Source organism: Anas platyrhynchos, chromosome 2 (genome assembly GCF_047663525.1).
Source record: "Anas platyrhynchos isolate ZD024472 breed Pekin duck chromosome 2, IASCAAS_PekinDuck_T2T, whole genome shotgun sequence".
NCBI classification, from domain to species: domain Eukaryota; kingdom Metazoa; phylum Chordata; class Aves; order Anseriformes; family Anatidae; genus Anas; species Anas platyrhynchos.
The window spans coordinates 13,453,207-13,476,768 of NC_092588.1; the positions used below are offsets into that span (position 1 = coordinate 13,453,207).

Consider the following 23,562-nt stretch of genomic DNA (forward strand, 5'->3'; position numbering starts at 1 on the left):
TTAAATTTCTGTCAAGCGTTGGAATTTCCCTAGTGAAAGCACAGATAGGGAGAGGTTTCAGCAAGCAGCCAGTGCATTTTGTGGGTGATGCTGCTCTTTTTGTGCGGCTGGAGCTGTGACCCCGGGGAGGTTTGGCGGTGGCAGCTGGCACCTTACTGCCCCACAGCGCTGCCTCACAAAGCTCCCAGCCAGCATCACCTGGCTGTGGGTTTACAAGAGAGGAGCCAGACAACAGCTAAAGGCTCTATTTCTGTTGCAGCGCACCCCACGCTGCGAGTCGGAGCCAAAAAAAAGCCCCACTCTTGCTGCGGTGATGACCGACGCGTGATGAGCCCTGTGGTGGGCAGCAGGGCGGGAAAGCTAAGAGTGGGCGCCGCCATCTTGCGGGGCAGGGCGAGCCGCTGCGCATGCGCTCGCCTCAGCCTCAGGGCTGCTGAGGGGTGAGGGGCAGCGCGCATGCGTTTTAGGCCATGCCGCGACCCCCCCCCCCCCCCGTACCCCTCTGGGGTTATTTCTCGTCTTTTGTTCTCTTCATTTTTATTATTTCTCTCCCTCAATAATGGCCGTTTCCCACAGGCGCGGCGGCGCCGCTTCGGGAAAACGAGCCGCTTTTGCGCTCGCGGAGGGAGCCGGCCGTGACCTTTCAACCGGCGGGGGTTAAAGGCTGCCGACAAAATGGCGCCGGCTGCTGAGGCGGGGAGCGGCGGGGCGCGGCGGCGGCGCTGCTGAGGGTGCTCCGCCTGCAGCCCCCCGGCTCCCTCTCGGCTTGCAGCCCCCCCTCGGCCGTGTTCTCTCTACAGAAAGGTCCCCGGGTCCCGGCTCAGCTCCGTCCTTCTCGTGGGAAGCAAGCAAGCGGCGCCCCCGAAGCGGTATCGGTGTGCGAGGGGCGCGTGTGCCGCCTGCGGGAGGCTCCGCGGGCAGGCTGGATGCCGCTCGGGGGGTAACCGCGCTGCGGGGGCCGGCCGAAGATGCTCGAGTCCGGAGGCGCCGATCCGCTGCGGAGATGAGCCCTGAGGAGCGGCGGGAGGCGGCGAGACGAAGGGCCCATCGAGCGGGGATGGTGCTGCTGGCGGTCTGACAGCAGTGTGCGTCTGGTGCTGCTCTTCAGGATGAATAGGAAGAAAGGAGACAAAGGATTCGAGAGCCCGAGACCGTATAAATTATAAGTATCCGGTTTTAAAAAAAATGTTGTGCTTGAGATCAGCGTGCGTTTTGAAGCAGTCCTCAGGGTGCTTGTCCACCTGAAAAGGCTGGAGCTCTGGCTTACAGCGTAGCTTGCTCTCAGAAAACGCATGTTGTGGGGTTATGTCCTGCTGCGTGATCTTGTAGCCAAAGAATCTGTAAGCCCCCAGTCTCACCATACAAACATACTGAACTTCTGCTCTTCAGAGCTTAGAGATCTTTCCACGCAGCGTCAGCACTACAGATCATGCCGTCAAATTTCATTCTTCCTGCTGTGTCAAGCCGTTCTAGGCTTGCAGGCCTTTTCCGTATACAAACACACGTACATTTATAAATAAAAGCAAACATTTGTGCCAAGCAAGTTACTATGTTTACACCATTATTATTTGGTTTGCAACCTAGCTGTAAAGAAATTGGTTGCAGATTTCAGAGGATCTTTGCCTGTACTTTATAAAGGAATCATGGAGTTATTAAATCTGCAACAGGAACATATTTTTAAGTAGAATTACTGATGTTAGTATATACATTTTAATGTGTATGTAGGCAATTTGAATCCATCATTGGATACTGGCTTGTCTCATTCTCTTGTAGGATTTTCTGTTAAGCTTTATCAGTGGAAGCCAAGTCATTTTTTAATACACAGTGTACTTGAGTATGTTCATCTATTGTGTGACATGGCGTGAAAGTTGCGTTAACAAGGTTATATCTTGAGTCAGTACTCTGAAGTGCTGTGAAGATACCATCTAGTACAGGAAAAAAAATCAGCAGTAACTTCACACGTTTTTAAAAAAGTTGGAATTATTATTTTATCTCTCATTTGCAAAATCTGTTTTATTTACCATTGGTTCTAAAATACAATTCAAAATTTAAGTAAATGCATTTGACTTGTTTAAAATACTATCTTGATTAATATATTGCCATTATTTAAAATATTATTTTTTATACTAATAGTAAAAATGCATGCTTTTTTTTTTTTTTTTAAATGTATAGTACCCACTTATATGAATTATGTATGAGAAGCAGCTTCTTAGATAGATGTTCCACATGTCTCTGATCGCAAATGTTACGGCTGCATGACACTTCCGCTGCTGCGCATCACTAAAGTGTTAGAACTTGATTCCAAACCATTAGTAATACCATATTTTTACATCCTGTTATGTGATGTTCAAAAGCTGTGCTGTTATCTTCTATTATTAGTAATGTTCATTCTTATACTACACCTTGATTTTATTGGAACTCTTCTGACCTTGCGTGCTACTTATATTCATTATTTGTTTTGGACCACTTAGGTGAGAGACTTAGACCATCGTTAATTCTCCTTTTACAAGTATATGCTCTATGCATCTATACGTGTATACGTACCATATGATCTCCTGTTTTTATAAATGGGTTGAAATATTATTTAAAATACTTGTAATTATGCAAAACCTTACTTATTTACTTTTTTTTTTTTTTCTTCCAGCACGACTCACCAGGTAGTTTGTATCAACAACATAAATTTTCAGAGAAAATCTGTTGTAGTAAGTATTGTTTTTAATAAAATACAGAAGTAGAAATGGAAAGTCTGGATTTTCTTCGTGGTTTTAGAGAGAACAACTGCACACATAAGCTGATAATGTTCTTCAGCTTCTTTATGCTTTATGCTTTCTCAACTGGTGCTTTTTGTAAGTCTGTCATTCCTAGAGGTGCCTAAGATTGGATGCCTTGTAATAGTGAATACTTTAACCTCTGTGAGGAAGGGTCTTGAGTTGCTGAGGCTTTTTGTGAATTTAGACGTATGACTACGTAAATTCTGCCTAGGTTTTAAGAGTTGTTGTCTCATACTTAGATACCAAAACCTAAAACATGGTGATGGAAAAAAGGATGGTAGGAACTTGAAATCTAGTCAGTAGAGGCAAATAATTTCCCATAAAGTAAGTATTTTGAAGTTCTGTTTTTTTTAATTATTTCACAACTGGGGAAATTCACCTGTTAAATTATATGAAAAAATATTTTTAGACGTCTACAAGGGAAAGACAATTTCATTTTTAATTATAGCATTAGCTTTTACCTGTGATTTTCCTCTGAAAATGCATTAGGTTTTTAATATCTTTACGTTGTGAACTGATAAAGTCATTATAGAAGGTTTTGATTTATGTTTTCATAGGGTTATGTGGAACTGACAATATTTCCCACGGTTGCAAACCTGAATAGAATCAAACTAAACAGTAAACAGTGCCGCATTTACAGAGTAAGAGTCAATGACTTAGAAGCAGCTTTCATCTATAATGATCCAACGCTGGAGGTTTGTCACCATGAGTCAAAGCAGTAAGTGATGTATTTAAAACTTTGCAGATGGAGTGTTTTCTCTTGTTGTGAAGCATGACCTATTTTATACTGGCTAGTTTTACCTGGTGATTTCCTTATAACAACGTAAGTTTCTATCAAAACTTCTGTTAATGTGACTTATTTTGGGGGAAGTTTTTTGACTATAATTTTGACTCTTAAGTTATTCTTTAGAATTTCTTTCTCTAACGTTTCTTTGTATGGTTTTGTCAAGTATCAGATTTATTTTTTTAAGTACTTTATGGGAAAGAAGTGGTAGGAATCCACTAGTAGGCTCTCGGTGCTTTATGAAATTCTTTTTTTTTTTTTCCCCATGGCAAAAGAGTATCTTTGGCTGAAATGTTTTTATCTTTGATAGATTTCAGATATAAGCTTCATCTATAGACATCTTATGTGCTCATTTATTTAAAGAGAAAATGGTGACATTATTGTGCCAATAACATTTGTTCATACTCTTGTAGAGAATGTTTTACGGTGGTGTGAGAACATTCATACGAGAGTTGCATGTGATAAGACTGTTTTTTTTTCTAACTTCAGCACAGTTGGTTAGGTTGCAGCATTATAATGTTCTGTAGTCAAAAGCTACTATATTCTGATAAAAATCACAATTTTTGCAGGAAAAAATTATCATGTGCAATGTCAGATTTGGATGGTCCGTCCCATCTTTAAACCAGTGAATATGGGATCAAAGTTCATGGAAATATTTCCCAACAAGTTTTTCTAAACATTGTTTCTGATGTTACTAAATATCTCCAAGTAATTTTGCATAGCGTTAGTTTATTGCTTTCAAACAAACAATAGGAATAAGGGAAATCATGCAACCGTATCAGGTTAACTACTGGATTACTAAATTAAGAAGCTTATTACTATCCATCAGACATTTCTTGTGTACCATGGTGTCCCCAGAGTGATTGCTCTGAGAGATCTGCTGGCCGAGAAGATGGAAAAAGCTCAGTGAGCAGCTTCAGAGGTGATACCACCTTCATTAACTCACATGCCTGATGAAGACAGATCTGAGCTAGCTAACCTACAGTTCTGCTGCTTGGATTTTTGCAAACAGTGACATTCTCAAACTATGTAGCTACATCTATAAGAGGGTTGTCTACTCATTGCCTTAATGACTAGAGCCTTTGAGATGTTTCTCGTCCCATCTTATTCTTCAGGTTAAGCCTGATTTTTAAATCCTCTGAAAACTAGAGTATTAGGAGAACTTCTGTTCTTAAGTTATTGGGGTTCAAGTGCTATTTTCTCGTAGAACTGTAAACTATCTTGAGTTGGAAGGGACCCACGAGGATCATCAAGTCCAGCTTCTGGCTCTGCACAGATCACCTGAAAATCAAACCAAGTTTTATACCAAGTTACCCATCTTTGGACTAGAACTGCTTACTTATGACACTGTATTCCTTTATTCATCGCATATGCAAGAGTTTCAGGAATTTAGTTTGCTAATATAATGTTGACTTACATAAAACACTGAACTAGATCTCACAGTTCTGAAATTTTGTCCTGATGCTGAAGCACTTGAGTCTATTAAGTAGCTCTTGTCAGTTTTGTGACTTGATTTTATTGTTGCTAGTTGTATTATTAGGTCAGAAATTGAAAATCTTCATCAGGGAAAGCAGGGAAGATTCTAATTGTTCTGAACAGCTAGAAGGTAGACATCAAAAGTTTAAAATAACTTTGGTCAAACATTCTTTATTAGTATCATAGATTAGTGTCTTAAGTCCTAAAATGTTATCAAGATTATAACTTGAAAATTTGAAAGAAGTTTCAAATTTTCTCACTATCTGATATTGAAGAGCAAATTTAAAAACAGTTTTCCACTTGTTTGAGGAAATGGTATGGGAAGAAACTGATAAAAATCTGGTTCTTTTGTTCTTCAGTAAGAGAACATAATGGCTAAATGTGTTCACAAAGTTAATTATTAAGTCTTTATTGAAACTTACGTTCATGTTTTCACCTTTTTGATTGGCTCAGTTGGATGAAGTTTGCAGAATCATTAAAGGACTTTCGTTTGAAGCATTCCATTTTGTTAAGTAAGGGGCTGGGGGCGATAACCAGTGAATCCTGAATGACATACTAGGACAAGGCATGCAAAGTGAAACTCGAATAGGGTGAGAGCAGCCTGTGGTTTTCACTGGTGCAGGTTTTTACATTGCCATAAGAACTTGCAGAAAGACTCTATTAAATAACTCCTGTGTTATTCATAGATTTCAAAGACAGAGGTCACCAAATGTTCTTCACAAACAGCTAGTATGCATCTTGGCAACCTGTTTATTTAAAATCAGTAGATTTAAAACTTTACTCTTTCCTGTGATGTGTAGCAAATACAAATTAGTTTAACTGTTAAGGTTTTATGTCCAAATATTTTCTAGTTTTTGATGATGCTTTTGGTTTGTTAGATGTTGATTTCTAGAAGAAAAATATAAACTATGTAGAAGAATTTCTTACTTTAATGTTCTTACCTTAATTGTCAAAGATAAAGTATTTTGAAGAAGTCTTGCTCCCCTAATTAGCAACAGAATTCAATTAAAAATGAAAAATTCTGTATTTTAAGCCACTGTAATTATTTCTATGGGAAGGCTTGCTCCAGCATCTGTGACTTGAGATGTTATGCTCACTGGTATGAGGTGAAGATCAAGCGAAGTGGTTAAATGTTTGTTGTTTATGGTGTACAAATTTAGGCATGCAAGAACTTTAAGAGGGTTGAGAAAGTCAAGATTAAAGAGAGCTTTATCTATGAAATACAGTCAAAGCCAGCTGAAATTGTTTCTGACTCATTATGAAGAAATTGTCTGCTGTTTTTGTGTGACATTTTCTATCAGATCAGTTTTGTGTTCTAGATCTGGAATTCAACTTTTTTTTTCAGTTTAAGGTATACTGTTACACTCTGTTATCTCCTTCTGCAAAAGTTACTGACATGCTTTCTGTCACTTTATAGTGCTGGTGTAGTAGAAGGTGGGACAATTTTTTTAATCTTTTATGTTGTCACTTCTGCTGGGTAACAAAAACTTACTAAAAAGATAATTAGAAGTTAGTAAATTTTGTAGAAAATGTTAGAAAACTTCAATGAGTACATTAAGTATATTTTCAGCTTTGATGCCATTGCTAGTTTGTCCATGGGTCCCAAAATATCACTCAGGTAACACCTGAAAGCCTTTTAAGTGTTACATGTCAGTCTTCAATCTTGTAATTTCTTCCCGAGTCGTCAGGACATCACAGCTTTTGATGTTGTTATAGATGGATGAGCTTAAGATGGTCAGTTCCGGCCTGACCGAACAGAGGCTGGATGGGTATATAACACTTGGTATAGTTTTTCCCTGTGTACACAAGGTGGCAGAGAATCCCGTTTAGCTCATACATTTAAGGAGGAGTTGGAAATCTTGCAGACTGCTTTCAACCTGCAAACAGTGTCAGAGCATGTCTGCGTGGGTCTCTTCTTAGGGCTGTTGCTGTAGTGTTAGACACCTCTTTTGTCTTCTTCCCTCTTTCCCTTGTAAATTTTCACTCTCTTGAGTCTGTCAATATAAGGAAACCGCGGTAAGCTGTACATTTGTGCAGCATAACGTTACGAAGCATTGCTGCCACTAGTAGGAGAGATGCTATAAAAAGTTGATGCGGAGGTATTTGGAATCAATGAGTAGCTTTAAAAAAAATCTCTACGAGATCACTCCTTTCCAGTCAGTCAACTAGCATGCACTTGGGCTGTAACTAACAGGATTTTGGGTCAATTCTGATAATAAAATGTGTCTCTACCAGGAAAAAACATGAATGCATATTAGTTTTTCATTGTTGATCTGTGCTTACAACTAGGAAAACTTACGTTTATTTCTTGGACTGTAACTTTTGGCTTGTGCTCTGTTTTTGTTAAAATGGCCACAATGCGGTTTGTTGAGAATAGTTTTACCTATGAAAAGATTAATTCGTGGTACTGAGTCTTTAATGGATTCCTTTTACAATGAATCACCCCTTTGAACTGGAACACTTCACGAAAATAGAAATATCAGAGTAGACCATTTCCCATTAAATGCTAAGCCCTGTGGAGTCTACCTTTTGTGTCATAAAATCATAACCTTTTCCTGTCTATGAACCCATTGATGTTTAAAATATAACCACAAGTTCATCACGAGACTCAAACTTGGAAAAAATTCTTACAGATATATTAGAAAAGGAGTCCCCTAGAACCAGTTTACATTGAAATGAAAAACTTTTGAGACTGGAGAATCTAACAGAAATGTTACTGATGTTCTCTGTTGCTAGTTCCTTTTAATTGCTAAGATAGGTTTCAGTCATACAGTGTTTTTAAAGACTTTTTTTCCAATGATACTTGTTTGCCTTCCTAGGATGCTGTTAAAAGTCAGCTTAAAGCCGCATCGCTTGGGGTGGTTCTGATGTCCCTGCCAGTCTCCTGTGCCCCAGCATGAGCACTCCTCTGAGCCCTCAGTATATCAAATCAGGGAGCTAGACCAACTTAAAGCGGACTGCCAAAAATGACTTTTTTTTTCCCCATTTAGCACTTTGAGTTGCATCACTGCAGGGTCAGATGAACTGTAGTATCCTTAATGAGGGAGGGAACAGGAATGAGTGGCAAAGATGGGGAGACAGAGCGTCAGCTTGAGTTTCAGCTGATTTGAATCGTTCTGGAACCATACTCAAAGTTACAGCAAGTTCAACCTTGTGTTTTTAAAACTTGTTGGTGTTACATTGTATTATACCCTATCTTTAGGAGCACTTCAGCTATGAAAAAAGGAAATCATGGCTATGTATTAAAACTTGGGATTTGGGTGTTTCTCTGTTAGCATGCTCCCATTTACTATTAATGTCCTATTTTCAGCAGCTTCCAAGCAAAGTAGACAAGTTTAGTGTTCCTGACATTCCCAGTCCTGGTAGTGGTGCCAGGGAATGTGTGCGCTATGATTGCCAAAGATCAAGAATTGCATGAAAATATGTTCTCAATATATTTCAGTACTTAGCTACATTTTTCAGATGGGGAAGGCTGGGAATATAAGTGTGGCATTTGACTTACCTAGCCTTGTAGGATGATCCCAGCTTAGTTAATTACCCCTCATTCTTCCAAGAAAGGTACCATAATTTGGGTTGAACGCTGTTTTCTCTGTGGGTGGTGAACAGAGAGTGGTTAGATGAAAGAAAGTAAAATCCTGAAATGAGATCATGTCTGCTCTGCGTGGACTTCAGATTCCATGGAAGGATGGAGCCCACAGCCACAAGTTAATTCACTCCATTGTGGTGCAGCAGTGCCGCAGATAGCGTTACACTTGATTGCAGCTCTGCCCTCGCAGTTGCTGGTTTCTCCTGTGGTACACAGCTAAATGCTCAGGATTCTTCTGAAAGGAAAGGTGATGAGTAACTGAAACACTTTCTCCTTGGATAGAAATCAAATCTTGAATTACTGTTTACTAGAGGATTAGAGTTAAGATAGATGTCATGCCCATGTTTTACGGAGTTCAAAAATCCATTTTGAAAAAGTATGAAAGCTCTTGCATAAAGATGCAAAAGCGAGGTTATTTCTGAGCTTGATGGTGAATCTTCCAGTATCTGAATGTAATAATACTGAATAATAATAAGATAGCATTCTGCTTTTATCAGCTGCAGCAGTGGACACATGCATTTTCCTGCTCATTTCAATAGAAAACAGTTCAAAGTCACAACTGAGGTAATGGTATTACTTTGGAATGAGATGTGCAGTCAGTTAAGAGCGAATAGTCACTTAACCAGCTGCATCCTGACTACAGAAGTTTGTGTTTGCATCCTAAATAAATGAATGACTGTAACTTCTTAAAAATTGTTTCTGGGGGCTAAAAGGTGCTTTTCCTTTTACCCCCTTCTCCTTTAAAAACAGAACAAAATACTTAGTTAAACAGGCACCATGAAATTGCGTATAGAAATCATATCACTTTAAAAGTTGTGGGGTTTTCTGTAGCTCAGTGTATACTTTAAGAATTAAATGGCTATTTCTGACAGGAGGAACCTCAACTATTTTTCCAATGCCTATGCTGCCGCAGTCAGTGCTGTGGACCCAGATGCTGGAAACGGCGAACTCTGCATTAAGGTTCCCTCGGAGTTGTGGAAACATGTTGACGGTAAAGTAAAGAGACCATACAGCAAAAGCTGAACTTTAAGATGGCCACAGAACTGTTAGCTATGAGTTTCCATAGGAGTACGGTAGATTAAAATAAATAGAAATAGCATTACATTATTTTATGAGATGGTGATTACTGTTTTCTTTTTCCTCATACATCTTTCCAGCTGAAGACTGAAAAATACCTTCATGCTTCTTGGTAGTATGGAGAAATAGTTGCAACACCCTTCACAAACAAACTGGGGTGGTCATGAGCTCAAAAGTATACATGGGGATGTGGGTATAATGGAGTAAATTGGGTGCTAAATTATAACCATTTAAAGCTGCTTACAATATACATGAGTCAGCAAAGAAAATAATTTACAAGGATCTGTCTGCTTACATGTTGTTTATAAAGCTGTGTTACTTTTTCCCATCTCACTTTCAAGAATGGTTCTTTTAAGATTGATTCCATAGTGACAAGGAATCAACTTTATAACCTGGAATACTGGAACAACTGTTCTAATAAGTCACTTTCCAATTAGTTTCTTGTATTCATTTTCTGTTGATTTGTGGGAATATGGAGGAAAAATCAGCTGTCACGAAGCTGCATAGTGCAGCATTGTCAGTTATATCTTACCAGGAAAGACACTTCTGTTACTTTTTGTTTATGTTTAAGTTCCTGTTGTGTCACTTGCAAGTCTAGAAGGGAAAAATAATCAAACAGGTTTATTTTTTCTTTCCCAAGCTTGAATGTCAAAATATGGTGAGACTTGTTGGCTAAATTTCACCATAAGCTTGAATTTCTTTTCTTGCCAATCTATTCATAGGTAAGATTTCTGTGGAACTAAACTAAAGCAAGGACACTTCAGTTACAGGAAAAGCTTTAACAATACTGAGAGGTTTTAAGAAACTGCAAATGGCAATAACATTTAGTTTAGTCTTTTAAGTTATTTTAGTCTTTTAAGAATGTGCCTGTTATGTGCAGTTTTTGTAAAGAATTATTTCAGCAAGGTACAAATGAGATCATGCTAAGGGTGTAATAAGTGTATAAAGATTCTTCATTATCCAGGAATAGGGAGATTAAGTGTAACTCCAATTGCCATTTTTATCAAGTAATACAAATTCTCATAAATTCAAATTCTGTAAGCTAAGCCTAAGAAATCTCAGTTTTGTAAGGTTGTCTTTTGTGCTCTGTAAAGTGAACCTGTACGCCCATGAGAATGAAGTAAACACATCATTTCGAAAGACCAATAGTCTAAAACTGAATCATTATTCTTAAATAACTTTCATGAAAGTTATATATTTACTCTCATTTCTGTCTTGGTGCTACAGAGTTAAAAGTCCTAAAGGTGCATATAAATTTTTCTCTGGACCAGCCAAAAGGAGGTCTTCATTTTGTGGTACCTAACATGGAGGGCAGCATGGCAGAAAGAGGTGCTCATGTCTTTTCATGTGGTTATCAAAATTCTACAAGGTAAGAACACTTTGAATGCTAGACTACATTTCCTATTTAATCTCAAAGCGTAGAAAATAGAGTTTCCCTGAGTTCTTGTAATGTTAAATGTTCAAAAACTTAATTTGTTCTTGAAGGGAGTTCACCAGTGCGAAAAAGTATCTAATGATTAGTAGTAATTAGGATTTCTAGTCATTATAGCTCAGCAGGAGGTAATGGCAAGGAAATTTGCAGTGCTCTGTAAAGTCAGTAATACTGCCATGTAGTGGGAGCATGTCAGCCTTCACAGTGTTTGAGGATGTAGTTTGGAACCTGAGAGAAAAATTATCTGTGCAATAGAAACATAATTGTTAACCATTTTTCCCCCATCCTGATTTCCCTAGGTTTTGGTTTCCTTGTGTGGATTCATATTCTGAGCTGTGTACCTGGAAACTTGAGTATACTGTGGATGCTGCAATGGTGGCTGTTTCAAACGGAGATTTGGTGGAAACTGTATATACCCACGATATGAGAAAGAAGACTTTTCATTACATGCTGGCTATTCCAACTGCAGCTTCTAACATCTCCTTGGCCATAGGACCTTTTGAAATACTTGTTGATCCATACATGCATGAGGTAATTATCTTCAGTGAGGTCTCCTTGTTTTGTAAAGAGCTAGTTACTATTTTTATGTTGATACCTGTGCATATTGATCAAATACAGGTATGTCTAGATACTGTCTCTGTTCATACAGTTACATAATAAAACTTGTCTAGCAATGCCTGTATTTAAATTTTTCCAAAGTAGAGCCTTTGAATGAGTAATTCCACTTACTCCTGAATTAATGGGGCTGATTTAGGTGACGTTGATAACAACATACATCTCAAAATAGGTTTAAATCCATCCTTTTGACAGTAGATGAAAATTAATTCTACACAGTTAAATAGTCTTCTGAACTGAGTTGGACACAAGGTTTTCATTTGTACCAGATCATTGCTATAATGCTGAAGTCCAGTGACTGAAATTTACAGCTGTAGTTTCAGACTGGGTAGGGATGGACTTGGTAAGTTACCAGGCTGGCATAAAGACTCCCCTTTTGAAAGCATAAAAGGAAAATATTCGGAAATAGTTATACTTTATTTGATCCAAAGGCAAACATTAGATTTTTGTCGTCAGTTGTGGTATTCTGTTAAATTTTACTGGTGGGAAATGCTCATTTGTGACAGATAATAGCTGTTTAAAAAAAAAAAAAAATCAGTCATCACATCAATTATCACAGCTTGAAAATACTGTTGTCTGTTTGATTTGTGGCAGCTGTATTTTTTTGTTACATAATGAACTTGATATTTATGAACATATTCATCAATCCCATACCAAATTTTTTCCTTTGTAGGTGACTCACTTTTGCTTACCGCAACTACTCCCATTGCTCAAACATACCACATCATACCTTCATGAGGTATTTGAATTTTACGAGGAGATTCTTACCTGCCGCTATCCGTACTCCTGCTTCAAGACTGTTTTTATTGATGAAGCATACGTTGAAGTAGCTGCGTATGCATCCATGAGTATTTTCAGGTTAGTATTTGAGAAAATTACACTTTCTAAATCCACAAGCTTAGAAACTGTAGGTCCAAGACTGTTGAGAAATATTTGGTGCTCTTCTTGTTTTTATAGCTTGAGTTTTGGGCTCCCTAGTTTGAAAAAGCTGGATTTTGTTGACATTACAGGCTTTTAACACCATTTCCAATTACATGTATTATAAGGATGTTGGATTTGAATCTTAAATTGGCAGAGGTTTTCTTTCTGAATTCCATGCATGAAATATTTGAGATTGACCTAAGTGCAGACGTTTGATAATGTTCTGTTTTCCTTCAGCTGAGAGAAGGTACTGTGAACCATGAAGAGTTTTACCAGCTCAGTTACTTTGACTCTACAGAAAAAGTTGTGTATATGCATGCAAATAGCAAGAGATCTGTCTAGATAAAGGTTATTAAATAAGGATCTTAATATGTCCTTGGAAAGCTAGTCAAAGAATTACTTGTTTTGGCTCTTAAAATAAGGTCTTTGTTTTGCTGTTGTTGTTTTTTTTTGTTTCTGAGCTTGTGCTTATATTTTGTTACTCTCTTTTTATGGCGGTCCAGCACAAATCTCTTGCACAGCGCAATGATTATAGATGAAACTCCACTGACGAGGAGGTGCTTAGCACAGGCCCTGGCCCAGCAGTTTTTTGGATGTTTTATATCCAGAATGTCCTGGTAAGTACTTTACTTTTGTACTCTCTATAAAATGGGGAAAAATTAGGAAACTAAACTTTTAATTTGCATGTTGTATTTTAGCAGAATAAGTGAAAAAGTAGCTGTAGAATAAAAGGAAGAGCAATAAAACCAATTTAATAAAGGAAAATCCAAGAGGATGTGGGGTTTTCGTTGTTTTTTTTTTTTTAATTATTATTATTTGAAAGGGGAATATGAGATACAGGTTCAAAAGACTGTAGTGGTTGAACTTGTCTTCTCTTAGAGGTTGTTGTTACTGACTGTCATAGTGTGCTATGCCACCTGTAAATTTATAGAGGAGACTCTTTTGTATCGTCAGTGAATTTCTCAGATACTCTGGATGAAGAAATGTAACCTGTATAGGAAGTACTTGTTGGGCAGTGAAGTAATAAATAATGGAGAAGCACAGGAGAGGGGAATACAGATGTAGTGCCAAAGGGACAAATTCACTGGGTTGGTAAACTCCTTGTAACTCCATCCCTCAGAAGATCGCCCACAGTTGTCTCATGTAATTCTGATCAGTATTTATTTTGAAGTCTTCTGCATATGCTTTATATTTCAGGCACAAGGGACTTACTACTTTTTTGTGGCAAAAGCATATGTCCCAGAGTATTCTTGGCTTCTTAAAAATAAAAAATAAAGTTAATTGATGCTTATACTAGTAGAATTTCTCTTGCTCTGATGCTTATTACCTGTAATAAGCATCATACATTACCATGTAACCATGGTCAAGATGGTTTTGTCTCTTGACTCCGTTTTGTGTCCTTCTGTTCACCTTCCTCATCAAATGAACTACCTGTCATTTTTAAGCTTCACTTTCTAGCTCATGTTCATGTTCTGTTTTTTCCCCATGTTTTTCTCTCCTTTAAAGAGGTATTTAAAGAGGTAATTAAATGAGCGTCCACCGAATTGTGAGATATGTCCTTCGTCCATTTGCTCTCCACATGTTCTCCATTGCATTGATATGGTTATCAAGAAATTAAGATAGTCATGCTAATTGTTTAGATTAACAATTGTTTTACTTTAGTATCTATCCACTTCTACCATTTAATTGTTTCTATGTCAGCTGAAATAGTTTGCTTTTATGTTTTAATCTGGGCTTCTGTGGTACAAGTTAAGTTTTCACTGGCTCTTTAGTTTTATCGGTCCCAACCAGGTGCCAAGTTACATAAATTGGTTCACAGCTCATCAGATCTCTATTGACTTAGAGAAGTTATATAACTTGCTGAAACTTGTGGCTTTTTTGAGCTGGTCAAAAATGCCATCCCTTACAAAATGCCTTCTGAAGTGCCATAATTCCTGCTGCTTTCTTGTTATAGGTCAGATGAATGGGTGCTGAAGGGAATTTCTGGTTATATTTATGGCCTTTGGATGAAAAAAACCTTTGGTGTTAATGAATATCGCCACTGGATTAAACAGGTAATAACAGTAACATTTTCTAAATCTTTTCACATCAAAGATGCATTATGAAAGTAGAATATAACATAGTTTTACGTTACAATCTAAAGAAATTGTAACAAAACTTAGAGCTAAAATATTTTCACTACTTGCTGAAGGAGAAACACCAAGCATATTAACCAAAATATGTTTCCATGACTGGCTTACCAATAATAATTTTCATTGTCTCTCTCTGCAGTTAGTTTTCCTATTTTTCTTTTGATTTTTGCTCAAAGACAGAAAAGGTCAAAAGGAAGAGTACTTTTTTTAGCACTCACAGGAGAATATGGGATTCATGAGGAGGTCTGTTTGGTGAATTAATGCTACTATACTGTGGTGGCCTTTTCCTATACCTCAGAAGGGCTCTGGTGTTAGCTTGGATCAGGTATCTTTTTAGCCTTGTTTAAGTCCTAGCTTCATAATAAGCTTTTGATGTCCGTGGTGACATTTTCTTATTTCCATTAAGATTTTTGTTTTCCACTGAGAGTCACCTATCTTGAAAAAGAAAGTTCTGTCTATAGCTTACATTTCTAAATGTAATGCTGCGAGACAGGGACTTATTAGCCATAGTGGCAGTGAGTCCCCATTCTTTGTCAGTGACACTCATTCGTAGAAAGCTTTTCCTCCTCTTGACACATTTTCTTACTGTCCCTCTTTTCCAAATAGGAGTCCTAGCCCCATGGGCTTTATTTGCGTGCCTTCCTCACACAGGAACCCCATAAGCCATCCTTATCTAAGACATTTATCCCAGCCCTGTGTTGTGTGTGCTATAGAGAACAACAGAACTGGATGTCTTAGAGTCCAGTGCTGCATGCTGGTGTGTTTCTGAGTATTAGTTGCTCACGTCCTTTCCCTGTGGGTTAAGTGCTTCCACGGAGAACTGAGAGGTGCTGCTGTGACAGCCTCCCATCCTGCTTTGAACATATTTCATATTGAAAGGGTGCCAGTTGATACAAATCAATACATGCCAAAATGTCAACAGTTGGGAACTCTTTGCCTAACATCGGGTTGCAGTCAGACAACATTTCACTCTCCCTGTGCTAAAACCGACCCGATTCGATCCAAAAGCCAGGCTGACTGTTGGGTGATAGCGAGCCCACGCAAACATCCTGCCTTGAAGTGTGCTTGTTAACATGGGCACAGCAGCACACAAATTCAGACACAGAGCCTGTTTCTGTCTGCCTTGGATGTACTTGAGGGTGAGGTGAGCTTTTATACATTGCAGTCTACTGCCTTGGTATAGCCAGTATTGCTTTGCACTGCAAGTAAGCGGTGAACACTTACTTCCATCAGTCAGAGGAAACTTACTCAGTGAGCAATAATACTCTTTAGGTATGTTATAGTTAAATATTGTTGTGTGTTGACCCCCTATCCAGACTCAGAACAAGTACATGTATTAATTGCTAATTTCTACTATTTTTTTATTGCTTGCCATGCTGAGGAAGATCTCTGATTTTAAAATACTACTTTGCATTTGTAAAAAAAAAAAAAAAAAAAAAAAATTCTTTATGAGGTATGGCTTGAACAATGATGTTAAAAGCTTCTGTGTTTTCAACTAATTTCTCTACTTTCCAAAATTATTCTCACTTACGTATGTTGTACTTTTTAGGAGTTAGATCAAATAGTGGCGTACGAACTGAAGACTGGCGGAGTTCTGCTACATCCAATATTCGGAGGAGGAAAAGAGAAAGACAAGTATGTTTATTTAAGCAGCAAGTCATTACAGGGTATGTTTTTATGGGGCCGTTAATATATGCCTTGGGTGTGTTGTGCGGCATAAGGCCAAAGGCTGAAGAACTGCAGCTGCCCAAGGCATCTATTACCAGTCTCATAAAGTACATCTTGAGTATATTGGGTCACTGTTGTTTTATTTTTCTTTCGCTTTAAATCCTGAAGGGAATAAAGTACAATGAATGTTTTTAATACTGTTATGAAACTACTTGTTAGTAAGAGGATGAGAGTGAAGGTGGAGCCAGAATTTTGGCCTGAGCTATTTATAGAGTGGTTAGTAATCTTTAGGCTGCTTAAGTTATTATCAGTTTTCTTCTTTTTTGCTGTTTTTGTGTCCACTGTCAGTTACTACCTCAGTTACTACCTTACAATCTTGCATGAAAATTGTCTTATCAATTGGGGGGGAGGGGCGGGAAGTATTAGATCAGTTGTCCATGAAGCACCACTGATAACTGTGAACAGTCTGAGTTGGTGTTTTCATTAGTAACTGTAGCTTCAGTAGTGCTAGCTTAGGAATCTTCTCCTTACCTGTTCTGTGCTACTCCTGTTCTACTCACTCAATAGCATTGGTCAAAACTGGAAATTTTGGAGATTGGAAAGCACTACTGGAAAGCAGATCAGTAACTTGGTCCAGGTGTCAGTGACACATTTTTGTCGTGTTTTCCTTATCTTGGATAAGTTAATCTAGTTATGACACAGCCTTACAAACAGGTGCTCTTGGAAACTCATGAGCAGCACGTGCAAAACAAATTGAGAATGTGTAGATGGAGTGCCAGAATACATCAATTTAAGTTCTTACTGCAGCAGAAGCCCCCCTGTTACGAAAATCTGACCTAAATTTTTTGCAGCAGTGGTTCTCTTGCTTTTGGGTACAAATCCTGTTGTGTTTTTTCTTTCCATTCAAAATGAAAACTCTGGATTTAAGATTGAACCAAGTATACAGATAATCCACTTAAATATGAATAACGATCTGGTTTAGGGAGAAGAAGAAAGAAGGAAATGTTTTTTCAAATCAGGAATAGGATGTGTTGGCCAGTTTCCCAGCCAGGTGAATCCTCATCAACTGCTCATGATGGATTTTGATTTAGTTCACTGCCCTATTTCAAAGCAGTGAAGCAGACAAGTACCTAGGTGGTCTTGTTGCATATACCACTGAAAACCAAGTCACAGCTAATGGCATCAGTTTTAGGCATATTGGTCATGATGTCCTTTTTTTCTTTCTTAAGGAAAATGTGGGGTAATGAGTTAGGTCTTGGCAGACTTTTTAATTGGCAGAGTTACAACTTGGCAACATATTCCCTCACAGAGAAACTAAATCTAGACTAATGGGATCAGAGTAAACTAGGGAAAAAGGCTACATTAATATAAATGTACTATAAGAAAAGTTACTTTGTAAGTGTTAATTTTAGTATTTAATTGTATTTAATCTAGAATTGGAACCAAATAATTGACCAATTCCTGTTCTAATCCCCTTAAATTTATGTTCCCTCGGTGTGATGTATCATGGTTAGAAATTGCCTTCCCATGTGTATCTTGCTGTTTCTCTCTATTATGGCTTGATAATTGTAACATCACTTAAATATAAATTACAACTTGCTGTTTCTTATAGATTGCAAAGCCTCTTTGCATGTAAATTAAGTAGGTGTTCCTGCCTCTGGGAAATGATTCGTATTTAGGGAGGAAATTTTCATAATGGTGATGTCTAGAGCATTTTTCTTCAACATATATTTTGCATTTCTTTGTTCTGATTGTTATGATAAGGTTTCCTGCCAAACATATTTACATTATAGCAGTCCCAATTCGTAATTATATAAAGAGAGACTAGATTGGACAATAATCTCATTTTCACCTGAATTAGAATATGGAAAGAAATCATTGGAAAAAACTTTTCAGGTAAATTAATTTTTGTACAAAACAGGTATCACAAATTCTGTTTATATATGTACTGCAATACAAACACTACTCTCCAGAACTTTGTTGGCTTTTTTTTGTTTGTTTGTTTGTTTTTGAGAAAAAAGTCCCAAAGCCTGGGAAAATGAAGGAACAGAAACTGCAGGTTAACTGCCGTATGGCATTGAAGCTTCAAAGTGAAGTGTTGTGCTTGTTACCTCTTCATTTTGTGTTCTTGCATTTTTGGTTGTCTTCAGTCTTTGACTGTGATGGTACCACCCTGCTGTAAAAAAAAAGCCTCAAGAAGTGTATAAAGATGCATTTCAAGTGGAAGAAGCAGATTGACAGGTTTGCACTGAATGACTGGACTGTGCTCAAGAGCACAAGGGTTATAAATTTCCATGGAAGAGCTACTAACTCGCTTTTCACTTTGACAAAGGTCCTAGGCCCATATTGCTAATTTGAATTCTTATTTGTTGCCAATCCAGTAACAGCTTTAAAAGTCTAATGGTTAAAGAAAAATACAAAGGGAAGAAATGTATTTAAACTGAATGAACTACAAAACACTCAAATGCAATCGAAATGGTCTGTTTTAATCTGCAGTTAAATAATGTGCTGAAATCAATCAACGCTTAGTGAATTTAAGAAGGCCAAGAATGTGGTCCTGGCTTGGTTATAATTTTTAAGAAAAGAATTTTACCAAAGTCAATCAAGTGTATAATTTGAAGCTGGATACATAATTTTATACTGAGACCAAATTATTATATAATGTCTGAGCCACAACCTCAGTTCCATTCTTGCATTTCAATTTCATGGCTGCTAACCCTTCTTTACCCTAGAATACAGAAGTGTCCAAAATTGCAGGGCAATTTTGATAAGGGAGACTTCAATAATTGCTAATCGAAAAGAAACAGCAAGTAGTTATGTTAACTTTGTTCTTATCCATATAGTGAGTGTACCTGATATTCATAAAGATGTTCACTAGTAAAGTTAAGGGAATCTCCAAGTAAATAAAAGGGTTGGGAAAAAAAGGCTAAGGTGTTACGGCTGTCTTGGTCCATGCTATCTTCTGAAACCTTAACTGTTGCAGACAAGAAGCCAGGTACTGGTCTTCTCTGTTGTTACAAAGCTTCCTACTGCCATACGCCTTACAAGTGCATGGAAAGGCTTGTCAAAAATACATTTTTAATAGTTCTATGAACTTCCTGGAAGATCTGTCTTTTTCTCAGGTATCTGGTATGAAAGATCAGGATTACACCTCTTGTCTTTGATAGTTAAAATTCACAAATTATTTAATTCTGTCTTGCGATGTCTCCTAAAGTCTTTGGACAAATCTCTTGCCTCGTCCATCTTGAAATGGTTCGTTTAGGTAATCTATAAGTGAGAATCTGTGGAAAATCCCATTTTGAACCCTGGAGTTTTAAGTGGCTGGCATTTGCTACAGCACAATGGCTAATTTGTCATTCACCAACCAGCATAAAATAAGTCTGGATTTCTCTTTCTTAAGAAGTTGGCCCGACATGGTGTGGATCCATTTTTTTTAAGGTATTTGTTATTAGTTCATGAGAAAAAAAAACTCAAGTGTGAAGAAGAAAATAAAAACTACAAGAAAAACAAACAAACAAACAACAACAAAAAAAAAAAAAAAACAAAGCACAACTCAATACTGTTTCCATAGCCTTGGTTCATCACTAAAATAAACTCAGAATTATCTTCTCAAATAATTGAAAAGGGGCAAAAAGGTCTTACTTTTCTAGGGAGATGCAATGTTAAAGTTACTTTTCTACTTTGAAACTGAGCTAAAGTTTGGAAAGTTCTTGTTCTGAAGTGTGAAACTTTTACTTTATAGTGCATCAAAATTAGGTCATTTGGTGCTTTACTGCTGTACAGCCACTAAGGGTATCCAGAAATCAGTCCTGCTTTGAAAAGTTTCAGGGTGTCAGTGGCTGTCTTCTGATATGGAATGAAATTAGACTGTTTTAACTATTTTGCTTATAGACACAAAGGGTATATATGAAGGAGCACCACAGGAAGTTATAGAAATAGTGTGGCAGTGGTAGCATGATGCTCTGCATAGTCTGCCTTGGTATGATAGCTAATTTAGAAGGCATCTATTTGCCAAACTATTGAAAGTATAAAGTTGCTATCTAAAATTAAATGTGATGACTCAGAGCAATTGATCATGAAAATCTTTTTTGAATCTTAAAACTCCTACTGTATTTAATTGCAAAAGTTATTTGCTTAAATGTAAAATATTAACTATGTACAAGCACTTGAAAGTGGAAGTGGAGCAGGGAGAATGCAATTTGAGTAATTTCCAAAGTCAAGTCATAGATTCCCTGCTCTGTTTTTCAGTGCTACCAGTATTTTGAGAAGTTACTGTGTAGCATGTATTACCTGTCATTATTCTCTATACAGTACTTGCTGTATTCCAGCTACATGCACCCCAGTAACCTTTCTTGTGCAGTCATTTCAAGTGTCATAATTTACGTCTTTAAAGCAGTAGAAGAGATCTTAACGTTGGTGTGCCTGTAATCTTAGTTGTTAAGTTATATTTTAGTTTTCATTCCATAAAATGCAAAACAAAGTTGTTTTTTATTTTTCAGCCCTGCGTCACATTTACACTTTTCTATCAAGCACCCTCATACACTCTCCTGGGAGTATTACACTATGTTCCAGTGTAAAGCACATCTTGTTATGAGACTGATTGAGAACAGGATCAGCATGGAGTTCATGTTACAGGTAGGTAATTAAATGTTTATGAAGAGTATAGATAACTTGTCTTCATTTGCAATTTCTATTCATAAAATGGAGTTAAGAAAGCAAATCAGCTTTTCATAGGATTCCATTTATATTTTAAGTAGTAATTTAAGCAGCAGGGAACTAACATAAAATGTTGATCATTGTGTTAGGATAAGGTAAGCTATTATTCCTAATCATAACTAGTAATATTAGGGTATTTCATTGCTCTGGGTAAATGACTGGTTATTAACACTGAGAACCTGTTTAACTAGCAGTTTTGCTACTGTAACCAGTGTCACCATAAGCTAATGTAGTCAGATATTAATGATGAAAGTAAAGAGAATCTTGCTTCTGTTCTTTCCACTGCATAACATTTTCAGTGCTAGAGGGAGCATAGATCTTCGTATTAGAAGAAACAGTTGAATTGAAGATTGTCATTTTATTTTGAAATATTAAACTTCTGCAGAATTGTAGTTTCTTTAAATGTTTTGTGACATGCCTTAAAAAGATAGGGTGCTATAAAGAAGCACCAAACTAGATACTACGTGATACTTCTTCCTTTCAGCATCAGATTCCTGTTTTTTTAAAGATAACAAGTATGTGGATGTGCTAAAACTTCTTATAATCAGCTGTTATCAGGTTGAAAATACAGCAGATTTAAACCTTTCCTTGGATAAATTTTAATTATTCTTTACTTTTTTTTTTGAGGTAAGGGATACTAGAAAGTTTAACAGAGAACCTCGTAACTTCTGTTTCTAAAAAGCAGATTTATTTAGTGATCTGTTTTGCTATAGATAATTATTTAAAGCTTATGGACTTATAATGGACATTGTGTAAGACTATGGTAAGGATGTGTGTGAAGTGTTGGCTTAAGTTATCAAAGAAAAAAAAAGGTATGCTTGTAACTCCTAAGAAGTTGGTTATTTGAGAAAGCTCAGGTAAAAAGAAGTGATTTAAAAGTACCTTGCTAATTTGGTAAACGAAGGTCACATGTGCTTGCAGTAATTAACTTCATAAATTGACTGGTTTTTGAAGTGTAGTTCATTAGAGATGGTTAGAACTAGAAAATGGCTGCCAAAAATTGTTTTGGTACACTTTGTGTTCATTTCTATTTGTGAAAAAGCTGCCTAAGTTGTACCTGCAGTGATTATGAGCAAAGATGACATTTTTAGTTTATTTTTGTTAAAACAGCTTTTATGTTACAAAGCTGGGGGTTCATCTCTTCTCTCAGCATCATGGATAGTTTGCCTCAAGTAAAGATGCATTCATGTCTGCAAATCACAGTTTCTGATATGGACAAGCAAATAATTTTCTGAAATATTTTTATTTTGAAAAACTTTTTTTGAAGTCACTTACCAAGGAATGAGTTTTATTGGCCTTTAGTTACAATTCAGTTGCAACTAATCAGGAAAGAAAGGCTTATTTTGTATGTTGAAGAGCTTAATGAAAGTAATAACTTTTTATCATTTTAGGTTTTCAACAAGTTGTTGAGTCTGGCCAGCACTGCTTCATCTCAGAAGTTCCAGTCACACATGTGGAGTCAGATGTTGGTTTCCACATCTGGGTTTTTGAAATCTATCTCAAATGTCTCTGGCAAAGACATCCAACCTTTAATAAAGCAGTGGGTGTATCCTTTTTATTCTTGGTTTGGATTGTTAATATGGAGAATGAATTTGGTTTTTAATTGGCACTACAAAAGGAATGTGAAGAAAGATACTTCATGTCTTTGCTTTAAACATTTAAGTACATTATTCTTTGAATTAGAAATAGATCTGAGTCACAGGTTCATTGTCCTTTTATAGTCATTTAGAGTTTGCTAGCTCTTTTGGGTGTTCTTTACCAGAAAGGAATTGCTGCAATTTTAAGTTTTATTTTGAAGGAAGCACAAAAACTCTGGTGGAATTCAAGGCCAAATTACACTAAAGGAATTCCAGAGGACACTGCCCATAGAAATATGCTGAAGTCTGACATGGAAAATGCTATAGTCTGGTGCATTTTTAGATGTGATTTCCAGTAAATCACCATGGAATGCGTAACCTAAAGCACGGATTGATGGTTTAAAATAAACTAGTATTTAACAGCTTGGTAGCTTGTGTTAGTGTTAGACCTGCAGGTCTAACTCAGATAAAAATTTGAGTGTTTCAAATTGCAGTGATGTTAATCAAGAAATAGGGTTTCTTATTTTGGATTGATCTGAAGGTAAACTTAAATTTGCTTCATTTAACAGGTTTAATTGGTAGTTTTAATTAAACTGACTGCAGGTTAAAACAATACAGGACTGTAGCAAAGCCATACCTGACTTATAACAGAAAGCAAAAATAGATATTTATATTTAGAGTGTTTGAATTGACTTTTGCCATGCATCACATTCATGAATCTATCTAACTAAAAAATCAGTGTATGATTTTTATAGAATAATAGGAGAAGTTAGTATTATATAAGTGTACGTACAGTATGAATATCCA

General features: G+C 37.1%; 1 protein-coding gene across 2 annotated transcripts in view; it reads left to right on the plus strand.

Annotated features, from left to right (window-relative positions):
• Nucleotides 1-556: 556 nt before the first annotated feature.
• The window catches only part of TAF2 (TATA-box binding protein associated factor 2), a 56,209-nt gene continuing 33,203 nt past the window's right edge, over nucleotides 557-23,562 (plus strand). Inside the window, exons 1-12 of one of the 2 annotated variants that reach the window (XM_038173955.2) lie at nucleotides 557-1,162; nucleotides 2,648-2,702; nucleotides 3,329-3,489; nucleotides 9,490-9,608; nucleotides 10,922-11,063; nucleotides 11,426-11,657; nucleotides 12,415-12,599; nucleotides 13,166-13,279; nucleotides 14,617-14,716; nucleotides 16,344-16,429; nucleotides 20,962-21,097; nucleotides 22,570-22,724. In XM_038173955.2, the coding sequence (XP_038029883.2) occupies nucleotides 1,110-1,162; nucleotides 2,648-2,702; nucleotides 3,329-3,489; nucleotides 9,490-9,608; nucleotides 10,922-11,063; nucleotides 11,426-11,657; nucleotides 12,415-12,599; nucleotides 13,166-13,279; nucleotides 14,617-14,716; nucleotides 16,344-16,429; nucleotides 20,962-21,097; nucleotides 22,570-22,724 (1,538 nt within the window). In that variant the 5' untranslated portion in view covers nucleotides 557-1,109. The remainder of the gene's footprint in view (nucleotides 1,163-2,647; nucleotides 2,703-3,328; nucleotides 3,490-9,489; nucleotides 9,609-10,921; nucleotides 11,064-11,425; nucleotides 11,658-12,414; nucleotides 12,600-13,165; nucleotides 13,280-14,616; nucleotides 14,717-16,343; nucleotides 16,430-20,961; nucleotides 21,098-22,569; nucleotides 22,725-23,562) is intronic. The other variant, XM_072034356.1, reaches the window with a different exon arrangement.